The sequence below is a fragment of the Grammomys surdaster genome, unplaced genomic scaffold (assembly GCF_004785775.1).
Source record: "Grammomys surdaster isolate TR1022 unplaced genomic scaffold, NIH_TR_1.0 126115, whole genome shotgun sequence".
Classification (NCBI taxonomy): Eukaryota; Metazoa; Chordata; class Mammalia; order Rodentia; family Muridae; genus Grammomys; species Grammomys surdaster.
This window is the reverse complement of record NW_021620923.1, coordinates 4321901-4339599: the sequence shown is the minus strand read 5'-3', so window position 1 is coordinate 4339599 and position 17699 is coordinate 4321901. Positions and strand designations below refer to the sequence as shown.

At 37.0% G+C, this 17699-nt stretch overlaps 1 protein-coding gene across 1 annotated transcript in view; it reads left to right on the top strand.

Annotated features, from left to right (window-relative positions):
* Gbe1 (1,4-alpha-glucan branching enzyme 1) overlaps positions 1-17699 on the top strand; it is a 222166-nt gene that overhangs the window by 57743 nt on the left and 146724 nt on the right. The window contains exon 3 of the mRNA XM_028756259.1: positions 13129-13244. Within this exon, the coding sequence (XP_028612092.1) occupies positions 13129-13244 (116 nt within the window). The remainder of the gene's footprint in view (positions 1-13128; positions 13245-17699) is intronic.

Genomic DNA, 17699 nt, shown 5'->3' with positions numbered 1-17699 from the left:
TACAGACGTGTTTTCTTCGTTCCAAACACGTGTTGAGGTCATACCAGTTTGCCTGCCTGACAGAGCAGGAGAAATAGAGATGGGATAATCCACACTCTGATCATACTTATGGTTCCTGTTAATCAACTCATATCTGAGTGTTACCCGTGCAGTCTGAGGATTCTGAAGGCAGAAGATGTCATTTTATCCTTTACTCCTTTCCTGTTTTGCCTACTTATCCTTTCGGTGCTTTATCAAACATGGGAACTAAAACTTTTATTATTATTATTATTATTATTATTATTATTATTATTTTATGGTTAGGCCATGCTGAGTACCACAAAAGTATCTCAGATTAATTGTACATATTAAATCAAAACAAACTCTGTCAAAAGCTAAGCCTATTCGCCACAATTTTCATTTCATTTTGAAAGGAGTGACTTCTATAGAAAATAGTCTGTATTTGTTCTCCTTTTTCCTCATCTCCACAGGATGAGGAATCACAAGCTGAAATCTCCTGTAAATATACCATCATTACCCTGAAGGTAATTGCAACATTATAGAGTTGTTAATCTTTTCTCAATGAAGATTGAGATTCAGTCACTCTCCAAGGCTTAGTAAGAAAGCACGCTCATGTGAGGCGTACAGAAAATTGGAAATCATTGTTGTAAGCAGATGGATTATCCTCATCTGTACTATATTTTGTTGCAGACTTCCATCATTAGCCTTGCAGGAAGAACTTGCTTTGTACAGACTGCTGGTAAGATCAAACGGAAGTTTGTTTCTGAGTGCTTTTAGCATGGTGCCTTCCATGAAGCACCTTCAGAGTAAATTTTTTTTTTATGCCTTAATTTTGAATTGCTTTTTGGAATCTCCAAAAAGTTTAAGTGCATTCTATGAATAGTACAGTCTATACTGCAAAGAATATTCCCTTTTTAATTCCTTGAATGAAAAAGTAAGGTTTCCAGTTGAAATTGTATCAGTTTTATTAATTTTTCCCTGTGCAATCAGTGGATTGAACATGGTTGTTTTAATTAGTTTTCCACAGCTGTAGTCATACTTCCTGAAGGAAGAATTTGAAGTGAAGAAGTACTTATTTTGGCTCATGGTTTCAGAGGTTTCCATTCATCAAAGCAAAGCATGTCAGGTATGGCAGAGCAACAAGACAAGGGAGCCATTGCACCTGCAGGTTTCCTCTCCTTCCTCTCTCAGGCATCTGTGTTCCAGTCTATGAGTTGGCTACACTGGATTTTAGTGTGGACGTTTCCACACTTTTAACATTCCTGCTTATTACCTTAATGGGGATACTGTCTGAGTCAGTGTTCTACTGCTGTGAAGAGACACCACGGTCATGGCAACTCTCATAAAAGAAAACTTTTCATTGCGGCTGGCTTACAGTTTCAGAGGTGTTGAAGTAATTATTTGAAACGGCTGCTGGTCAAGCTGACTATCTAAGCTGCGGCAGCTCTGCCTAGCTCAGCCACCATGTTCTGTGGCCAGAGGCCACATGTGTGCATCAGCTAGAAATGGCAAGCCAGAAACACTAGCCCTGCTACCCGTGAGACACCAGTGTGGGAGATGGGTCTGCCAATCACAGCTCTGGGCTGTGCCCAGACCATCCCACCATCCACGTGGTAACCAGTATGAATGAACTCTAGTGCGTAAAGATTAATCAAAGGCTTTATATGTCTGGTAATGTTCAATAACAATATACCCATACAATTAGAGGTGTTTCTCAATTAGCTAACCTAAATATAAGTTGTTACCCAGGACTGCTCTCCATACCCTCGTGGCTCTTCATCCTCCTAAATCTCTCTCTCCCTCTAGCTCCACCTCTTCCTTTTCTTCTTCCTCTCCTTACTCCTCTCACCTTAGCTCCTCCTACACAGAGGTATAGTTAGTCTATGGCAGGGAGCATGGTGACAGCAGACAGGCAAGGTACTGGAGAAGAAGCTGAGAGTTCTATAGATGAATCTGCAGTTCAGAGGATGGAGTCCATGACCTTCATGGGAGCAAACAGGCAGGAATGGTGCATATATATATATATATATATATATATATATATATATATATTCATTTAAATGGGTAGAGGCAGGGGGCAGGGTGGGGGATGGGAGAGGATGCAGGTGTAAGGAGTTGGGGTCAGGGGTCATAGGCAGAGGCAGAGGCAGAGGCAGAAAGCCTATCTGGAGTGACACTCTTTCTCCCATAAGGTCATACTTCCTATTCCCTCCCAACAGTTCCACCATTTGGAGGCCATGTATTGAAATATCTAAGCATGTGGTAACCATTCTCATTCAAACCACCATGGTTATTCTGTGGCTTCAGAGCTCTCAAGTCTACAGAGTTCTAGAAAGAATGTCATTCTGTTGTTCTAGAGGTCCCACTGTGCTCTGTGGACAGGGGTTGGCCCAGGGAAAACTGATGTTAATGGTTCTATCACTGGAGTATTAAAGTTCTGGAATGTAGACTCCTAATCCCCAAACCTGTAGTATGAAGTACTCCATTATTAAAAATTTCAGCACCAATGTTTACAAGTAGAAAATTTCACACCAAGACACTTCATTTCAACCATGAAATTACTAAAATTTGTACTAAGTGAATAAAACACTCGTAAAAGCTAAATGAATTTTATATTTAGTCTTGAATCCCATTATCAATGTTTCTTCTTTTTCTTCTTCTTTTTAATGTATGTACTTCACAATATAAAAAGAGTAGAAATATAAAACTCAAGCATTTTAGGGATAATGAATACAACCTGATTATATCTGTATGGTAGTCTTCAGTGCTCAAGAAAAGCTGAAAAGCTAAAGGAAGCTTAGTTGTACAGTCTGGTCAAAAAGTAGTGGTACAGTAAAACCGAGTCCTCAGTCCTGGGAAATTAATAGAATGGGGATGAGACAACAGAGCCAGGCAGCATTAGCAGGTAGCTGTGATTAGAACAACAGGTTAATGATTTTTGTTTCAAATTTAAGAGTTTTATGAATTTGATCTGTAGTTCAGTTTACAAGACTATTTGCCTTATCTTATATTAAATATAGTTTTCTTAAATGGAAAGCTAAAGTAGTCATAATCATAAATAGTTAAAATGTTTCTTTAATGGAATTACCTTTAATGGCGGTTGGCTTTATTCTTGAACATGGTTAGCCTCCATATAACGTGACAGTATTTTCCTGAAATTGAGTCTCTGATTTCTGAAATGGGAGTGGGAAAAGATGTGAGAAATGATGGCCTCGAGCTTCTTAAAATCCAAATTGAAACTTGTACTACAAAGAGAGGAGTTTAACCTGAGAGTTTCTGCCTCTATCAGCATGACACAGAGCCGGAATTGAAGTTTTCTTACACCCCACGATTCTAATAAACACATTGGTTCATTTAAAAGGGATTCATCTTTTTCTTGGATTTTGGAATTCAGAAGGAACATAGTCTAATGTATTACATACCGTACATCCACTAAATGCACCAATCACGTTTAGAAGTCTGTATTAGATGCCAGTAGTGTTTATATATAGATAATTAAGCATTTTATAAATGTCTGAACAGGTTGTTGAGCATTATAGAAGATTGTTTTGTTGAGTGGAAATAATCTACTAAAAGGTAACTCATGTATATACATAATATATATCTAACATTACAAATTAAATAATTTAAATAATATATATTATGCATGTTATTTTGGAATTTATAACATAAAGAATATTAAGAATCTATCTTAAATGATGAATAGATTTGCTTGAGCCATGTAGTTTTTAATTTAACATGCTCTTGCTACTTTTAGTTATAGATTTGATATGGATCGTGATTACTTGGAAAAATGAACAGAAGTAACCACCTACATTCTATGTTTGCAAATAATTTCTCACATTTGATAAAACACAAATAATTTATATATTATTTAGGTATAAGAAGAATATCATTTGTGATAACCTATCAAACAAAGTTGAGGTTTTTATTAGTTCTACTTTTTATTAAATTTTTAACTACCCAATTAGGTTATATTGCCTTGATTTGGCATAGAAAGTTGAAATATTATTTAAGTTATTACTTGGTGACTTCTTAATTATTTGCAAAGTTCTGTGTTAGGTTATTGAATATTGAATAATTATAATTTATGTACATATATGATATATGTTTCATTTATACAGATTATAGGAATTCTATTTATTGTAATGTTGTTTTGGAATTTATAACAAAGAATATTAAGAATCTATCTTAAAAGAGAAGCTTTATGTCAAATCTAGACCATATTAACCTAGTTGGATAGTTGGAAATTTAATAAAATGTATAATAAACAAATCCCTCAACTTTGTTTTGTGGGTTATTATAACTTATGGATCCCAGAATGCATATATCTAGATCTCTGAATTTAGATACCTTACAGTAAGAAGAACTAAAAAAAAAATTTGTAAATCTCTTAGGCTGTGTGTGGGGAGTTGAGCTGGTCACTCCTAATGTTGCACAAGTTGGCTGTAGCCATAGTTTTACAGTAGTGCATGTATGACACAATGTTATAAAATTCAGCCTATAGTAGTGGTGGTATTCACTTGTCACACATGAATCTGTGCATCAGTGAGAGTGATTGTGTTTTAAACATCTAATAAAAAGACAGGATGGAAAGGGAATAGCACTGGAGATATATTGACGAGAGACAAGGCTGCTAGTGAACAATTGAAGAAAATTGTTGGAAATCATTTTTTTTAAAGTTATTATTTTCTTCTCTAGAGTTTCATACATCTACACAATGAAATATGATCATATCTAACCCCCATTTCCCTTCCAGAACTCCACCATCATCCCCACCAAGTTTCCTTCCCACGTTCATGTCTGTTTTTGTTTTGTTTTGTTTTGTTTTTGTTTTCTTTCTCTTCTCTTTATAAAAAAGAAATCTACTAAGATCAGTTAGTCCTTTCTGAGTATAGGGACCATCCAAAGAACATGGGAAAGTGAACAGTGGGAGTGTGATCGTAGAAGGAATGATCTTCCTGCCTCTCAGCATCTGTCAGTGCAAGCAGCCCTCAGTATGGGGCAGGACTTCACTTCTTCCCCCAATTATGCTGAAATTTTGGCCAGTTTGCCCTTATGCAGGTCTAGTGCAGGCAGCCCCAGCTACTGTTAGTTAATGGAACTCTCCATCCAAGTTTGTAAACTAGAACTATCATTAGGCAGTTTTTTTTTTTTTAAATGTTCTAATCCCATTTAGTCCCAGCTTCTGAGACCTCTAGGTCCAGGACATTCTGTGCCATGACTACTGACTACTTTCCTTTGATCCTATATAGACTCCTTACTTTGCTCTTGAGCATTTCATGTCTTTTCAACTTTGACTTTCTACCATGCCTGCTCTATAGATCTGTAGATTTGCAGACATCAAACTGTCTAATTTTTCTTCTGGGACTATGGGGAAAAAAATCACAAGGCTTTGTGCGGTACTGCTTGTCCAGTATAGATTCATGGTTGCCAACTGCACAGAAATTGATCGCACACTTCTGGCTCCACTCTCTCCATTCTCTACCTATCTATTTTTCTCACACTCTCTGGAATCGTTCTCTTATTTTACCATGGCACCATTCGCTTTTTGTCATAGCACTTAGTCTGATTTCTCTGAGAGAACAGAAGCCAGGCGAAAGGCAACATTTGGGCCACCAATTATCTCCCCTCGATACTGTTTGTATTGATATGTGCTTATAAAAGTTAATATAAAAAGTGATGTTACAGATCAATGCCTTCACTTCTTTTTCCCCTTGCCTCTTTGACAGTGTAAATCTGTGTTCCTTTCCTCTTTCTATGAGGCTACCACTTCTGTATACAGAATCGCCACATCTCTACTTCCTGGAGTATATTTATAAAGGAAAGGCTATCCTTCATTCACTTCTGTCATAATGTTTTTTTATTACTTATTCATGTGTATCTCTGTGTATCCAAGTACATGTGAGGGAATGTCTGCCAGGCCACAACAGAGTATCTCCTGTCAACAGCTATAGCAGCTAACACTGCTTCTTATCCATATTAACTGAACTAGCTTTCAAATGTCTGCACTCTTTCTTACTCCTGGCATCACTGTGGTAACCAGAGTGGTGACAGGAGTGGGTTACTGGAGCCTAAGGAGGCTTGGCCAAGTGCTTCACTGAAAACTTGAGTAAAATGAAATCTGAGAATAACAACTGGGGTTGGGAATTTGGGAATCACCATGAATTCAGCCTGGGACATTTCAGACATTGGTCTGATCTGAAGAAATGGAGGAAGAATTCAAGAAACTAGGCAGTCAGTACCAAAGACTTGGATGGGAAGAAAAGGTTGGTTTACTGTACTAATTTATTGTGTTTGAATGTTGGAAACAAAAAGACCAAGATGGGATGTTCAGAATCCTCAGAACATCAAAAGATAATTGAAATAACATTTTGAAAGAGCTATGAGGAACAAATTCAGGCAGGAATTATTTCAAGGAAAAGGCAGAGAGAAATAAAATCAAAATCAGAGGCTAGGGAGATGGCTGGGGCAAAGTGCTTTCTGTGTAAGCACGAGACCCCAAGTTCAGATATCCAGTACCCACATTAAACGTTAGGGATCATGTATACCTGTCACCTGAACCTGGGAAGTAAAGACCGTGGGTCATGGGGCTTACTTGGCCAGTCTTTCAAAAAAGGCATCTTCAATAATCAGTATGAAATTCTGTTTCAAAATAAAATCAGAAATAACTGCAAAAGCAAACAATCAAATAGCAATGTGGCGGAAGTGAGTGAAGAAGAACACAGTCACCTGTGTCCTCTGCAGTAAACAGAAGCAGGAAGTCGTGTGCACAGATGTCTATCCAACTGAGGGGCCTTTTCTCTCACAGCTCCAGTTTTCTCTGAAATAATGAACTCCTGTCGTCTGCAGGTATTTGTACTTATTACTGAGACAGACAGAAAACTGCCCAATAGATCAAATGAACTATTTCTGTGTGCCTCTCTCCTCTGTCTGTCTTTGAATCTATTTTTGTCTGTCTCTATATCAGCTCCCCTGTCCTTTCTTTCTCTCACCCCCCTTTCTCCCATTTTCCTCCTCTTCTTTCTTATTCTGTTCTTTCTTGATTTTATGGTTAACTCCCATAAGTCCATATGCTAAGATTACTGCTAGGATCATTGTAAATAACAAAACTTGTTAACATTAAAGGTTGAAAATGACTCAGGCAGGCCTATATTCCTAGCACTCAGAAAATAATTGTTGGAGGAAAAGGAGTTCAAAGCCACCCTCAGTAACATAGACCTCAATGTTGCCCTGGGTGAGATCATCTCATACAAAATAAGCCATCGCAGGAAGAATTCAAGTTGGACATTGCAGGGAGAAGCCTAAATAACCAATGTGTCACTTACTTAGAAGCCAAGAGTGATGACTTGTCCTTGTACTATGACCCCTCACCTGGGATTTGGACTTGAACTCTTCTTCCTGTGGTGCAGAAGTCATGGACTGACTTACAGCAACCAGACATGTAGGATTAAGCCTTCCTACAAAAGCAAAAACAGACGTAAGACAAAGCCAAAACAAAACAGATAAACCAACAAAGAAGATAAAAGAAAACCAAACAACATATACGCAAAAAAAAAAAAAATCTACATGCAAAATATGTTTCCCAGAGTGTAAGGTTCTAAGACAAGAAACTGTGCAAAAGCAAAATGCAGTTATGGGCCTGCCATGAGTTGAGTTATGAGTGTTACACTACTCTATCATGCCTATGTTTTTATATATCCAAAGTGAGAGCATTGGGAGGTGGAATCTTTGGAATGTAATTAGACCTTGAGGGGAGAACTTCTAGGAATGGAAGGAGTATTTTCTAAATCATAGACTCATGAGAAAGACTTCTCACTCCTTAAACATATCGAAGCATGAAGATAGCACTGCTCTGCAGGAAGAAGAAAATCTTTATTAAGAACCTGGCATGCTTGCTCCTGATCTACCTACCTGGCTTCTAGGACCCTTGATCTAGTTGCCTGGCTTCTAGGAGTGTGAGCGAAAAAACAGTTTAAGTATCTGTTCTTGCAGCCCAACCTGACTAGGACAGTTGTTTTCTGTGTTTCTACTGGAGACAGATGCTCCCTGGATCTAGGTAGTTTACGTATGTTGGAGAGTAAGAAGAGAGACTGAAACAGGAGTCAGGCTAACATGAATCTGATCCTGGCCTTGTCAGAAGCTCTGAGACTTGTGCCTTGTCACCCTTGCTCTTTGAGCCTGCTTCATTATATTCAAGTGAAAAGTTTAATGCTATATAGGACTCTTGGGATAATCAGATCAGATATTGAATGTCCAGCAAAAGGAGAATCCATAACTATTGCTGCTTTCACCAGGTCACCTACTTACTGCTATTGTAATGTTTTCTATTTTTATTATTTTTTTTATCATAATAAAACGCTATTCCTGTATTGCTATATATAAGACAGTCTCTGAGCCTTTGCTCCTGTCATTATAAAAAAAAAGGAAAGAAAGTGTATAGGATTTTTTATATTTGCCAACTCCACTCCCCTGACCCAGTCAGTAATGTTTATTCACATGGGAGACATTAACATATACCTTCTCTTACTTGACCATCCTGGATTGACAGCTTTAGTATTATCTCTTTTTTGGATAGTTAACTCTGTTACTTAGTTTCCAGTGCATTTTTGAAGGTTTAGACTTTCTAGGATGCAAGACTTTTGTTGTTGGTTTTATTGTCTTTTTTCTTTTTCTTACTCCTCTTCTCCTTTTTAATTAAGGCCTATTTATTTATTTATTCATTTATTTATTTAATGTATGTGAATACACTGTCTCTTCAGATACACCAGAAGAGGGCATCAGATCCTGTTATAGATGGCTGTGAGCCACCATATGGTTGCTGGGAATTGAACTCAGGATCTCTGGAAGAGCAATCAGTGCTCTTAACCACTGAGTCATCTCTCTAGCCCTATGTTTTTTCCTTGATGGTGTAGGCTGGGCTGGCTTAAACCTCATCGGTAGCCCAGTCTTTCCTCAAGTTCTCAGCATTTCTGTCTCAGCCTCTTACGTCTGAGTCTCCAAGTTTTAACCCCATACCAGCTCAAGATAAATTGTTAGGTTACTGTCAGTAGCTTTGTGTGTGTCTGTTGGTAACCATCTGTACAGATGTAGCTAGCTGGGGCTCTAAATGGAAAGATGGTTATATGTATTTATTTTCAGTTCAACCTGTTTTGTCTGCTCCCTCCAGCCCTAAATCCTCAAATTTCTCTACCTAGGCAAGCCTTTAAACTTTTAGTCATTTTCTCTTCAAAGACATCTTTGTCCATCAAACTTGGCTTTTCATTCTACCTATTGACCAGGCTATCTTCTTAGTGTTAAATTTTTATGTCTCCCTATGTGGCCTTTTCCTTGACAATATCTCTGACAGAACTTGATTTGAGTCCAAAGCAAAGATCAATGAACACAAACAAATAAAGGAAGGCTACCTGAGCTTTGTTTCTGAGTTATTTTTAACAGTTTCATTCAGATATTTCTCAATATGAGATAATTCTTACAGCGTGCTTTTTGCCCATTTAAAGTATACAGTTCCCATACTTCTTGTAGAATTAAAAACTAGCTTGTGTAACACCATTCTCAGTTTTAAAACTTTTTTTTTATTTCAAAAGAATCCTGGTATGTATTCTAAGTGGCATTTTGTAATTGTCACAGTACCCAGGCAACAATATACAATTTGCCTATAAATTTGCCTATTGTCAATATTTTGTATAGTGTATGACACTTCTTCCAACCTTTACCCACATACCCTGCCCACTCCTCCATGCCCAGCTTTCAAATTCATCACCTCTTCTTTATCATGAATTGATGTTACATCTAACATTCTGTTAAGTACAGAAATACAACCTGCTCAGTCTTGTTATCTGTATATTTTCTGAACTGTCCATTTGGTATTAGATAACCAATTGGGGTGCTGTTCCTCGGGCCATTCCTTAGTTACCCATAGTTATCTGAGTTTGCTGTGACATTGTGACTTTTAGGACTATGGGAAGCTGTATCCACAATACCTCACCAACATGGATTGGGGAAGCCCTGGAGTTCTTATTCCTACACAAGGAGCTCTCAGCTTTTAAGAACTGAATTCTGAGCTGTAGAGATGGCTTAGTGGCTAAGAGAGCTTCTCGTGCAAATATGAAGATTTCAGTTCAAATCCTCAGTACCCACATCAAACTCAGGCACGACCAAACTTGCCTATCACCCCAGTGTTGAGGGTAGACACAGGAAGAACCCAAAAGCTTCCTTGGAATCCAGATTAGCAGAAGAGCTTAACTTCTTTTTCAGTGAGAGACCATGGCTTAAGCGACCAGGGCAAAGGACAATAGAAGCAGATACTTGATGTCCTGCTCTGGCTTGTGCTTGTATGTGTACGTATCCATCTGCAGACATAGGCACACACCATACACTTAGGTCATACTCCAACGAGCTGTGTCCTGTCTGCTCAGATAAGAAGGAGGAAGGTTAGAGGGGCACAGGCATGTAGGACTATGTCGAGCAGAGCACTTCTGCTTTGATTTGTTTTATATAGTTTCCATGTTGGAATCCTCTACAAAATTTATTGTAAAAAAAAATTGAATGGCTTCAGCTGCTAAAAGTAAATAGGGTGGTAAATAAATAAATGCTTTGATTGCCACTGTATTAAACCTCAAAGCAAGCCACCTTATTATCTTCATTTCAGTAAAAGTAGAAATTAATGAAGGAAATTTAAGAGGCAATGTAATACAACTCAGTTTATCCCAAATAACAATAAGGTTAAAGAGAACAATCAGTGTCCCAATTACAGCCTGGTTTTGAAAAGAAATGAAAACAGTGTATATCAAACGTTATTGTTATGTCCAGAAAAATAATGAGAGAAAACTTCTCTCATGCTGGTTATGCATCTGATCCGCGGAACACAGAAAATGATGTATCTGTTTTCTCAGTCCTCTCAAAGACGGTTCAAGTTCTGTTCTTGAGGCATTGAAGAGGCGTTTATTTATCGCATGCTGGGAATCCTTAGAGTACTAGAGCTTAATTCTTCCTGTGAACCCTGGCTGAGCAACACAGGCATGGCTTGTTATTAAAATGATAACCCCTGGTACTGCAGGGGATATGGGTAGTTGAGCATTCCCCTGTGCAGCTGGTAGGAGTGTGAATTGAAACTACCAACTCAGAAAGTAGCTTGCTAATCTGTATTTGGATTCATCAGTATGTAAAGATCTAATGTCCTTTGCCTGATAGCATCACTTTATAACTGATAGTAAGGAAAGCGATTTGGTCTGGTGTTTCTGCACAGAGAGCCGACATCATGAGTTTTCATTATGGCACTTTTGGAAAGGTAGAGAAGTCCTCTATTTGTTCAGCTGGTTTCAGTGAGATAAATATTTTGCTTGTCTTGTTTCATTTCTCTCTCTGCCCGGTGTCTATATAATTTTTTTCTGATCTCAGAGAAAACTCACTGTAGATGTTATTTCACATTCTCATTGCAGTCTTAATAGTTTTACAACATGCACATCTCTATCCATTACTTTCTGTATATTTCTTGAGGTTGGCATAAGAGGTATTTTGCACCTACAAAATGAGCTTTGTAGTTTCATGTTCATCAGCTCTAGTGCATGCATGTAACTTCCTTGGATGACACCCTGTCGTTTCCCTTGCCCATCTACACATAGGTTTTACACATTCTGTAGCTTATTTAAAAATTACTTGCTTATTGTTTCTTTGCTTTTGCAATTAATTCTTCAATGAAAAGTTTTAATGCACTCTCATTTTTACTTAGGGGAATTTGTCTGGGACATTGCCTGGGAAGAGACTTGTTGGGCTGTTGAGTTAGTATCACTTGAGTGCCAAGTTGTTATCAGTCATTGATACTGTCTGTAGTACTTTTGTTATGTCCTTATTGGCTGTTTGAAAATTTGAAACTTTAAACTTCTTCCTCTGTATTTCCTTTGCCTGCTTCTTTTCTGTTGGTTTGTTCCTTTGCTCCTGGTGTTATGTTTTTTTAAAGGTTTCTCTCCTATTCCCTGATTCAATATAGGTGTTAGATGGCACCGTTAGTCTCTCTGTTAGGGAGATAAACTTATGTTTTACTGATCAAATTGAACAGTCTTTTCTTTAAGATTTTAACTAATCAAACAATTAATTAATTTTGTTTTTTGCATATGCTTCATTTGAGAGACAGAAATCTACCCTACCTACTCTAAGGTTGTAAACACCTATCTTGGTTTGTTTTCTTCCGAGGTATTCTACAGTTTGGTCAGATTTGGCATACTGGTGTGAATGAATTAGGGGTGTGTGAGAACGTCTTGATCCATTTTTCTTATTTGCAGTAAGCATAACCAGTTGTTTTCATACTGGCTTAAGCCTTGTAATTATGTTCCTTCTCTGTATGCAAGGGTTGACTGTTGTTTATAAGGGATTTTCTCCCTCATTTGAAGCATAGTGGCCCATTACTTCATATTTGAGGTTAACATTCTACCTTTTTGATTGAGTTACTTCTCTATATTTTATTTGAGCTAATTCATATTCTTATGAATTTGTGTATACAAAAATTATTTCAATAAACTTTTATGAGCATGCATGCATCCTATTTAATAGACTAGAATGTTCCTTCTTTTTCATATAATTTTTCTTGGTTGGTTTTTATTTAAAATGACTTTTTTTTTACTTTATATTTACTAATAAATGGATTAAAACTTGAAAGTACATTTGAAAATGGTAAAATTTATGTTTAATTTGAGTAAACCGAAGGCAAATTTTTAGAAGCATTTTAAAATTATTTTTACTTACATTTAAAAATTGTATTTAGGTGAGTGTATGCAGGCATGCCTCTGTGTATGTCTGTGTCTTTATTAAAGCATGTGTAATGAAGTCCTGGAACAAGCTGTGAGAATTGGTTCATTCTTTCTACGGTGCTTGCTCCAGGGATTGAGGTCATGTCATTAAACTTGGTCGCAAACAGCTTTACCCTCTAAGCATCTTTCTACCTCAGAAAAGCGTTTCTTACAAATTTTGAACTATCCTATGTTCTTCTAAGTGGCTCATAGAATACTTTAATCATTATCAGAAAACAGTTTTTTTAAAGCAACTTTTGACAACAGGTCAGCACTGTGTTATATCTTACTTTAAATTCATAGTCCTTGCAAGTCATTGGTTACATGATCTCTATGTTTTTAGGTGGTTGGAATCCGTTTTCTCACCCATATAAAAGGCTGGAATATGGAAAATGGGAGCTGTATATCCCACCCAAGCAGAATAAATCTCCCCTGATACCTCATGGATCCAAACTGAAGGTATGTTCCCTTCTCTCTTTTTGTTTGCTTGTTTCTTTCTTTTTCTTGATGAAGTATTTGCATATAGCCAAGCCTGCCCCAAACTCAGTCTTAAGTGTGCACCACAATACTACCGAGGCCCATTTAAGGCCAATTTTAAGGGATTGTATTGAGTAGCTGGGCTCTTTCTTAGTTCCATAGGGTTGCCTGTTTTGAGCACTGTGTGGATTTGCTATCTTTCAAAAATATTATATTATTCTTTTGCTTATTTTATTTAGACAATTTTATGAACCCAGATAGTTCACTGGCTATTAAAATTAAGTTTTGAGTAAATGAATTTCAAAATGTGGTTTTTGTGTAAGTGGTACAATAATTAAATCTGTTTGTGAGCTTTTCAAATCCAAACTTTCAATTCTGAAATCTTCAGAATCAGAAGCCTTTTGAGAGCTGACATGATGATACAGTGGAAAAATTCCACAGCATGAAATTTTGTTTCTTACATAAATTGTCAAGAATCTCTAATGCCTATCTTCAGGCTATGTGTGTAAAGCAGAGAGGAAATATGCATGAATTTTGTGTTTAGGTTTAGATTTCCTCTCTAAGATGCCTCATTTTATATGCAAGTATTAAAAAGATGTTCCTAAGTATTTTGATAAGGATTACTTACCCTGTCCCAGGGATGAATGATTTATGATAATGCTCCCTTGGGTTCCCTCTCTTTACTCTGATTGAAGGCCTTTATAAAGTTCTGTCTGTTCTTCTCTTTGAAAAGTGGTCTACCTTAATCACATTAAGCAATGGTTGATATTATTTTAACCGATATTATTATTTCATGGTTAAAAATAGTTTTTACATTCTCATCTGGATTTTTAAATATTATTGCTTTTGTGTCAGAAAGATGGCTTAGAGTTTAAGAGCACTGGCTGCTCTTCCAGAAGGTCCGAGTTTAATTCCCAGTGGCTCATAACCATTTATAATGAGCTCTGGTGCCCTCTTCTGGCATGCAGGCATATGTACAGGCAGAACATTATGTACATAATAAATAAATCTTTTTAAAAACAAAGCCAATTACTGGTTTATACCAGGGAGATTTTAAATAAGCATTAGGTAAACTGTTTTTTCTTCAGTATGAAACTCTAAAATTTATGGTGAGGGTAATTGACTAGAAACTCTGATACAAGATATTATTACTAGTGTTTAGACATTTCAAATGATAAGGGTACATTTAGTTTCTACTATAATACTAAACTGTGACATATTTATTTTTTCATGTGTGGAAACTGATGTACCTTTTGGGGGAAGCTATTAAAATCTCTGTAAAAGACAAGTGAGAGGAACTTTTTGGCCCCTTATCCTAATATTATCCCTGGGTTTTCTCACTTGGTAATTTATAGCTGTGGTTTAAGCAGGACATGAAAATTTATTTCAGTCCAGAAAAGGATTGACCTTTTTTTTATTGTGAAAATCTCTTATGAATTATCTTGTAACCATTAACAAAATAAGCATTATCTACTGCTGAAGTTGTTCTCTGCAAAACACTTAAAATTTTCAACTGAACTATTGAAAAAAAGACTAACTACTTATACCTTGTTATAAATGAGACTTTAATTTTTTAAATTCAATAATGAAGATAAAATGCTATAAAATAAATTAAACATTTATGCCCTTAAAGATACAAGGAGACCACTTACCTGAAGGATAATTACATTCACATTATTCATGTTCTTTATACTTCAATGTACATTATTTTAAAACACTTTGTTCAATATTTAAAAATGTATACTGATAGTACCATTATTAAATCTAAATAAAGGAAATTAGCAATTTTCATAGTTACTAAGTATCCTTTTTTGTTTATGTACTATTCTTACCTGTCCTTGAAATGTAAATGAACACACACACACACACACACACACACACACACACACACACCAAGACTTACAGATAGCATGCATGATTTAAAATAGAAAGTGCTATTGGATTAAAAATGAATAAACAATATATTCATGATGTGTATGACATCAACAGAAACTTACAAGGGGTAGTGACACTCAAGCATTTAGAAGTAGATCAGAGAGTTCGCAGAAAGAAAGTCATTCTAACCCAAGTGTGAATAAAGGTGTGCTCTTATCCAGCTCCCAAGGGGGAAGCAAGTAGCACACTCAAAGAGTACACTTTAAATTGGTATTATTTTCAAGAAAGCTATTTTCATATATGAGCATGCAAGGAAAAAAACTGGATGTTCACAAGACTGCTGAGTTAGAAATCTTAAGAATGTAACCCCCTCTCTTCCACTAGAAAAATAATTAATAACTGGAAACCCTGTGGGAAGACTACCCTGTCTTGTTAGGAGCACTGGCCTTCAGTAGAGAACTAAAGGTAGTTTGTAACAGCCTTCCAGTGAAGGAGCCAGAGGAATCAAGGAGACACTGATCTGTTCCCTCATTCCCCTTTTATCTCTAGTGTCTTGTTGGAGCCTGACACTGGTCAAAGCTCTTAGGAATCAGAATCCCAGGACATAGGGTTCACACAGGCCAGTCCTGTGTATCAGAGATCAGGAAGGTAAATTGAACAGATTCACTGGGCTACAAACTGAAGATTTTCTTCCCATATACTACCCCTCCCCTGGCCTTGCCTCACCCAGCCTCATCTCCTGCCTCACCTCCCACTTCACCTCCCCCCTACCATTCCATTCTCTCTCTCCCCTCTCCACCCTTCTTCCTCCTCTTCCCCTCTCTTTCCCCTCCCATCCCCTCTCCTTCCTTCCCCTCCCCTTCTCTTCCTTCCCCCATTCTTCCCCCTTTCCTTCTCTCCTTTCATCTCCTCTCCCCTCTTTTCCTTCTCTATTTTTACTATTCTAATTAAAACTAAAAGACTAGCAATGACATTTAGATTTAACTTATTTTCACTGTCTATTATATTTATGCACTTGAACTATTACTTACCAACCAGGAAAAGAAAATGCACTAGAGGCTTCTTGGCACCAGGCCTTTAACATTTATAAAGGCTTTGTTTTATTAGTAAAAGCTACCGTAACAAAATGCCATCGAATGGATCGCTTAAGTAACAGAGATAGATGTACTTGCTCCTAGTTTGAGATGCTGGAAGTCCTAGAGGCTATGATGATTATGTTCTAAGCTGTCCCTCCCTAGTCTCAGAAGGTGAGCTTCTTTGTTTTGTTACATAGCAGAGAGAAAGAAGGGTAGGTTATCAGAGGGTACTTGTATGTAAACTCTACTGAGTCTTATAAGGGCACTGAACCCATAATATCTTTGTTCCCCCAAATAGACTTAATTATTTCCCATGGTCCCATCTCTAAGTAACATCATCTTAGGAGTTTTTTTGCTTATAAATGTAGACAGATGTAATTTGTTACATAGCAGGATGATCCTGCTTTTCAATTGTTAAACCTATTTAGATGTTACAGAATTAATTGTTAGAAAAGAAGCATGAAACCTAATAGCTGCATTTGCGATTTTGACAGTTCAAAAAAAATTAGAAGTTATATTCATTTGTTTCCAACCTTCATTGTATTACTAGGAAAAAAGAGAGTTCTTTTTAAAGGTAAATTTACAAGATTACAAAGTTAATACGTTATTATACTTTTTGCATGGGAGTCTATCTAACTGCATGGCTCATATTCTGGAATGTGCTACACTGCACATCAGGGTAAGGGTTCAGAAGGACGAGAGTGGAGAGACTGGCCCAAATGAAGTAGAATGGGAAACATGTCCCGGATCTAAAATTTCATGTTGCACCATGTTCTACAGATCATTGTCTGGAAGCTGGCCTCCATTATTTTTAGCATTCTGGAAGACAGAATATTAACTCTTTCATGACAGCCAGGAGGAGAAATAAAATAGTTTGTGGAAAGTCTGGGGGATAAGATGAAGTAGATTAAAAGCAATGACTGAGACTGGAAGGAGCTTGACAGGCTTAAAGCTGCAATGTAGAGGTCTGTGCTAGGGATGGAGCACAGAGGAGTCTCCTGTCACAGTCCTTGCCTAAGAAGATTGATCTGATAAGTTGTGACCCTTCATCTCTAGAACATTTCCTGTACTCTGTCATTGTCAATTTTCCTCTCTTTCTGCCATTTCGTGCTTTTAAGGATACCTAATATTTGTGTATCGAATCTCCGAGATTTTGTCTTTTTCTCTTAACCTATGCATCATTTTGACTTTCTGTTACACTTGAAAGATGATCTTGTCTTTCAGCTGCTTTGATTTACTGGGTATCCTTTCAAAGTCTCTAAGGATTTGCTTTTGGCTTCTACTTTTAAGTTAGGTTATATTATTAAGTGCTTCTCTTTCTAGTCTTATTTTCCTGTGTTTGTTTTTAATTTCTGTATGTCCTATCGCCAGTTGTACTCACTACACGATGATCCATGATCATAGAGTTATATTTTAATTTTAGTTTGGAAAGGACTTTAATTTCTACGTGGTGAGTTTCATTATTAGATAGTCAAAGAATAGCCTG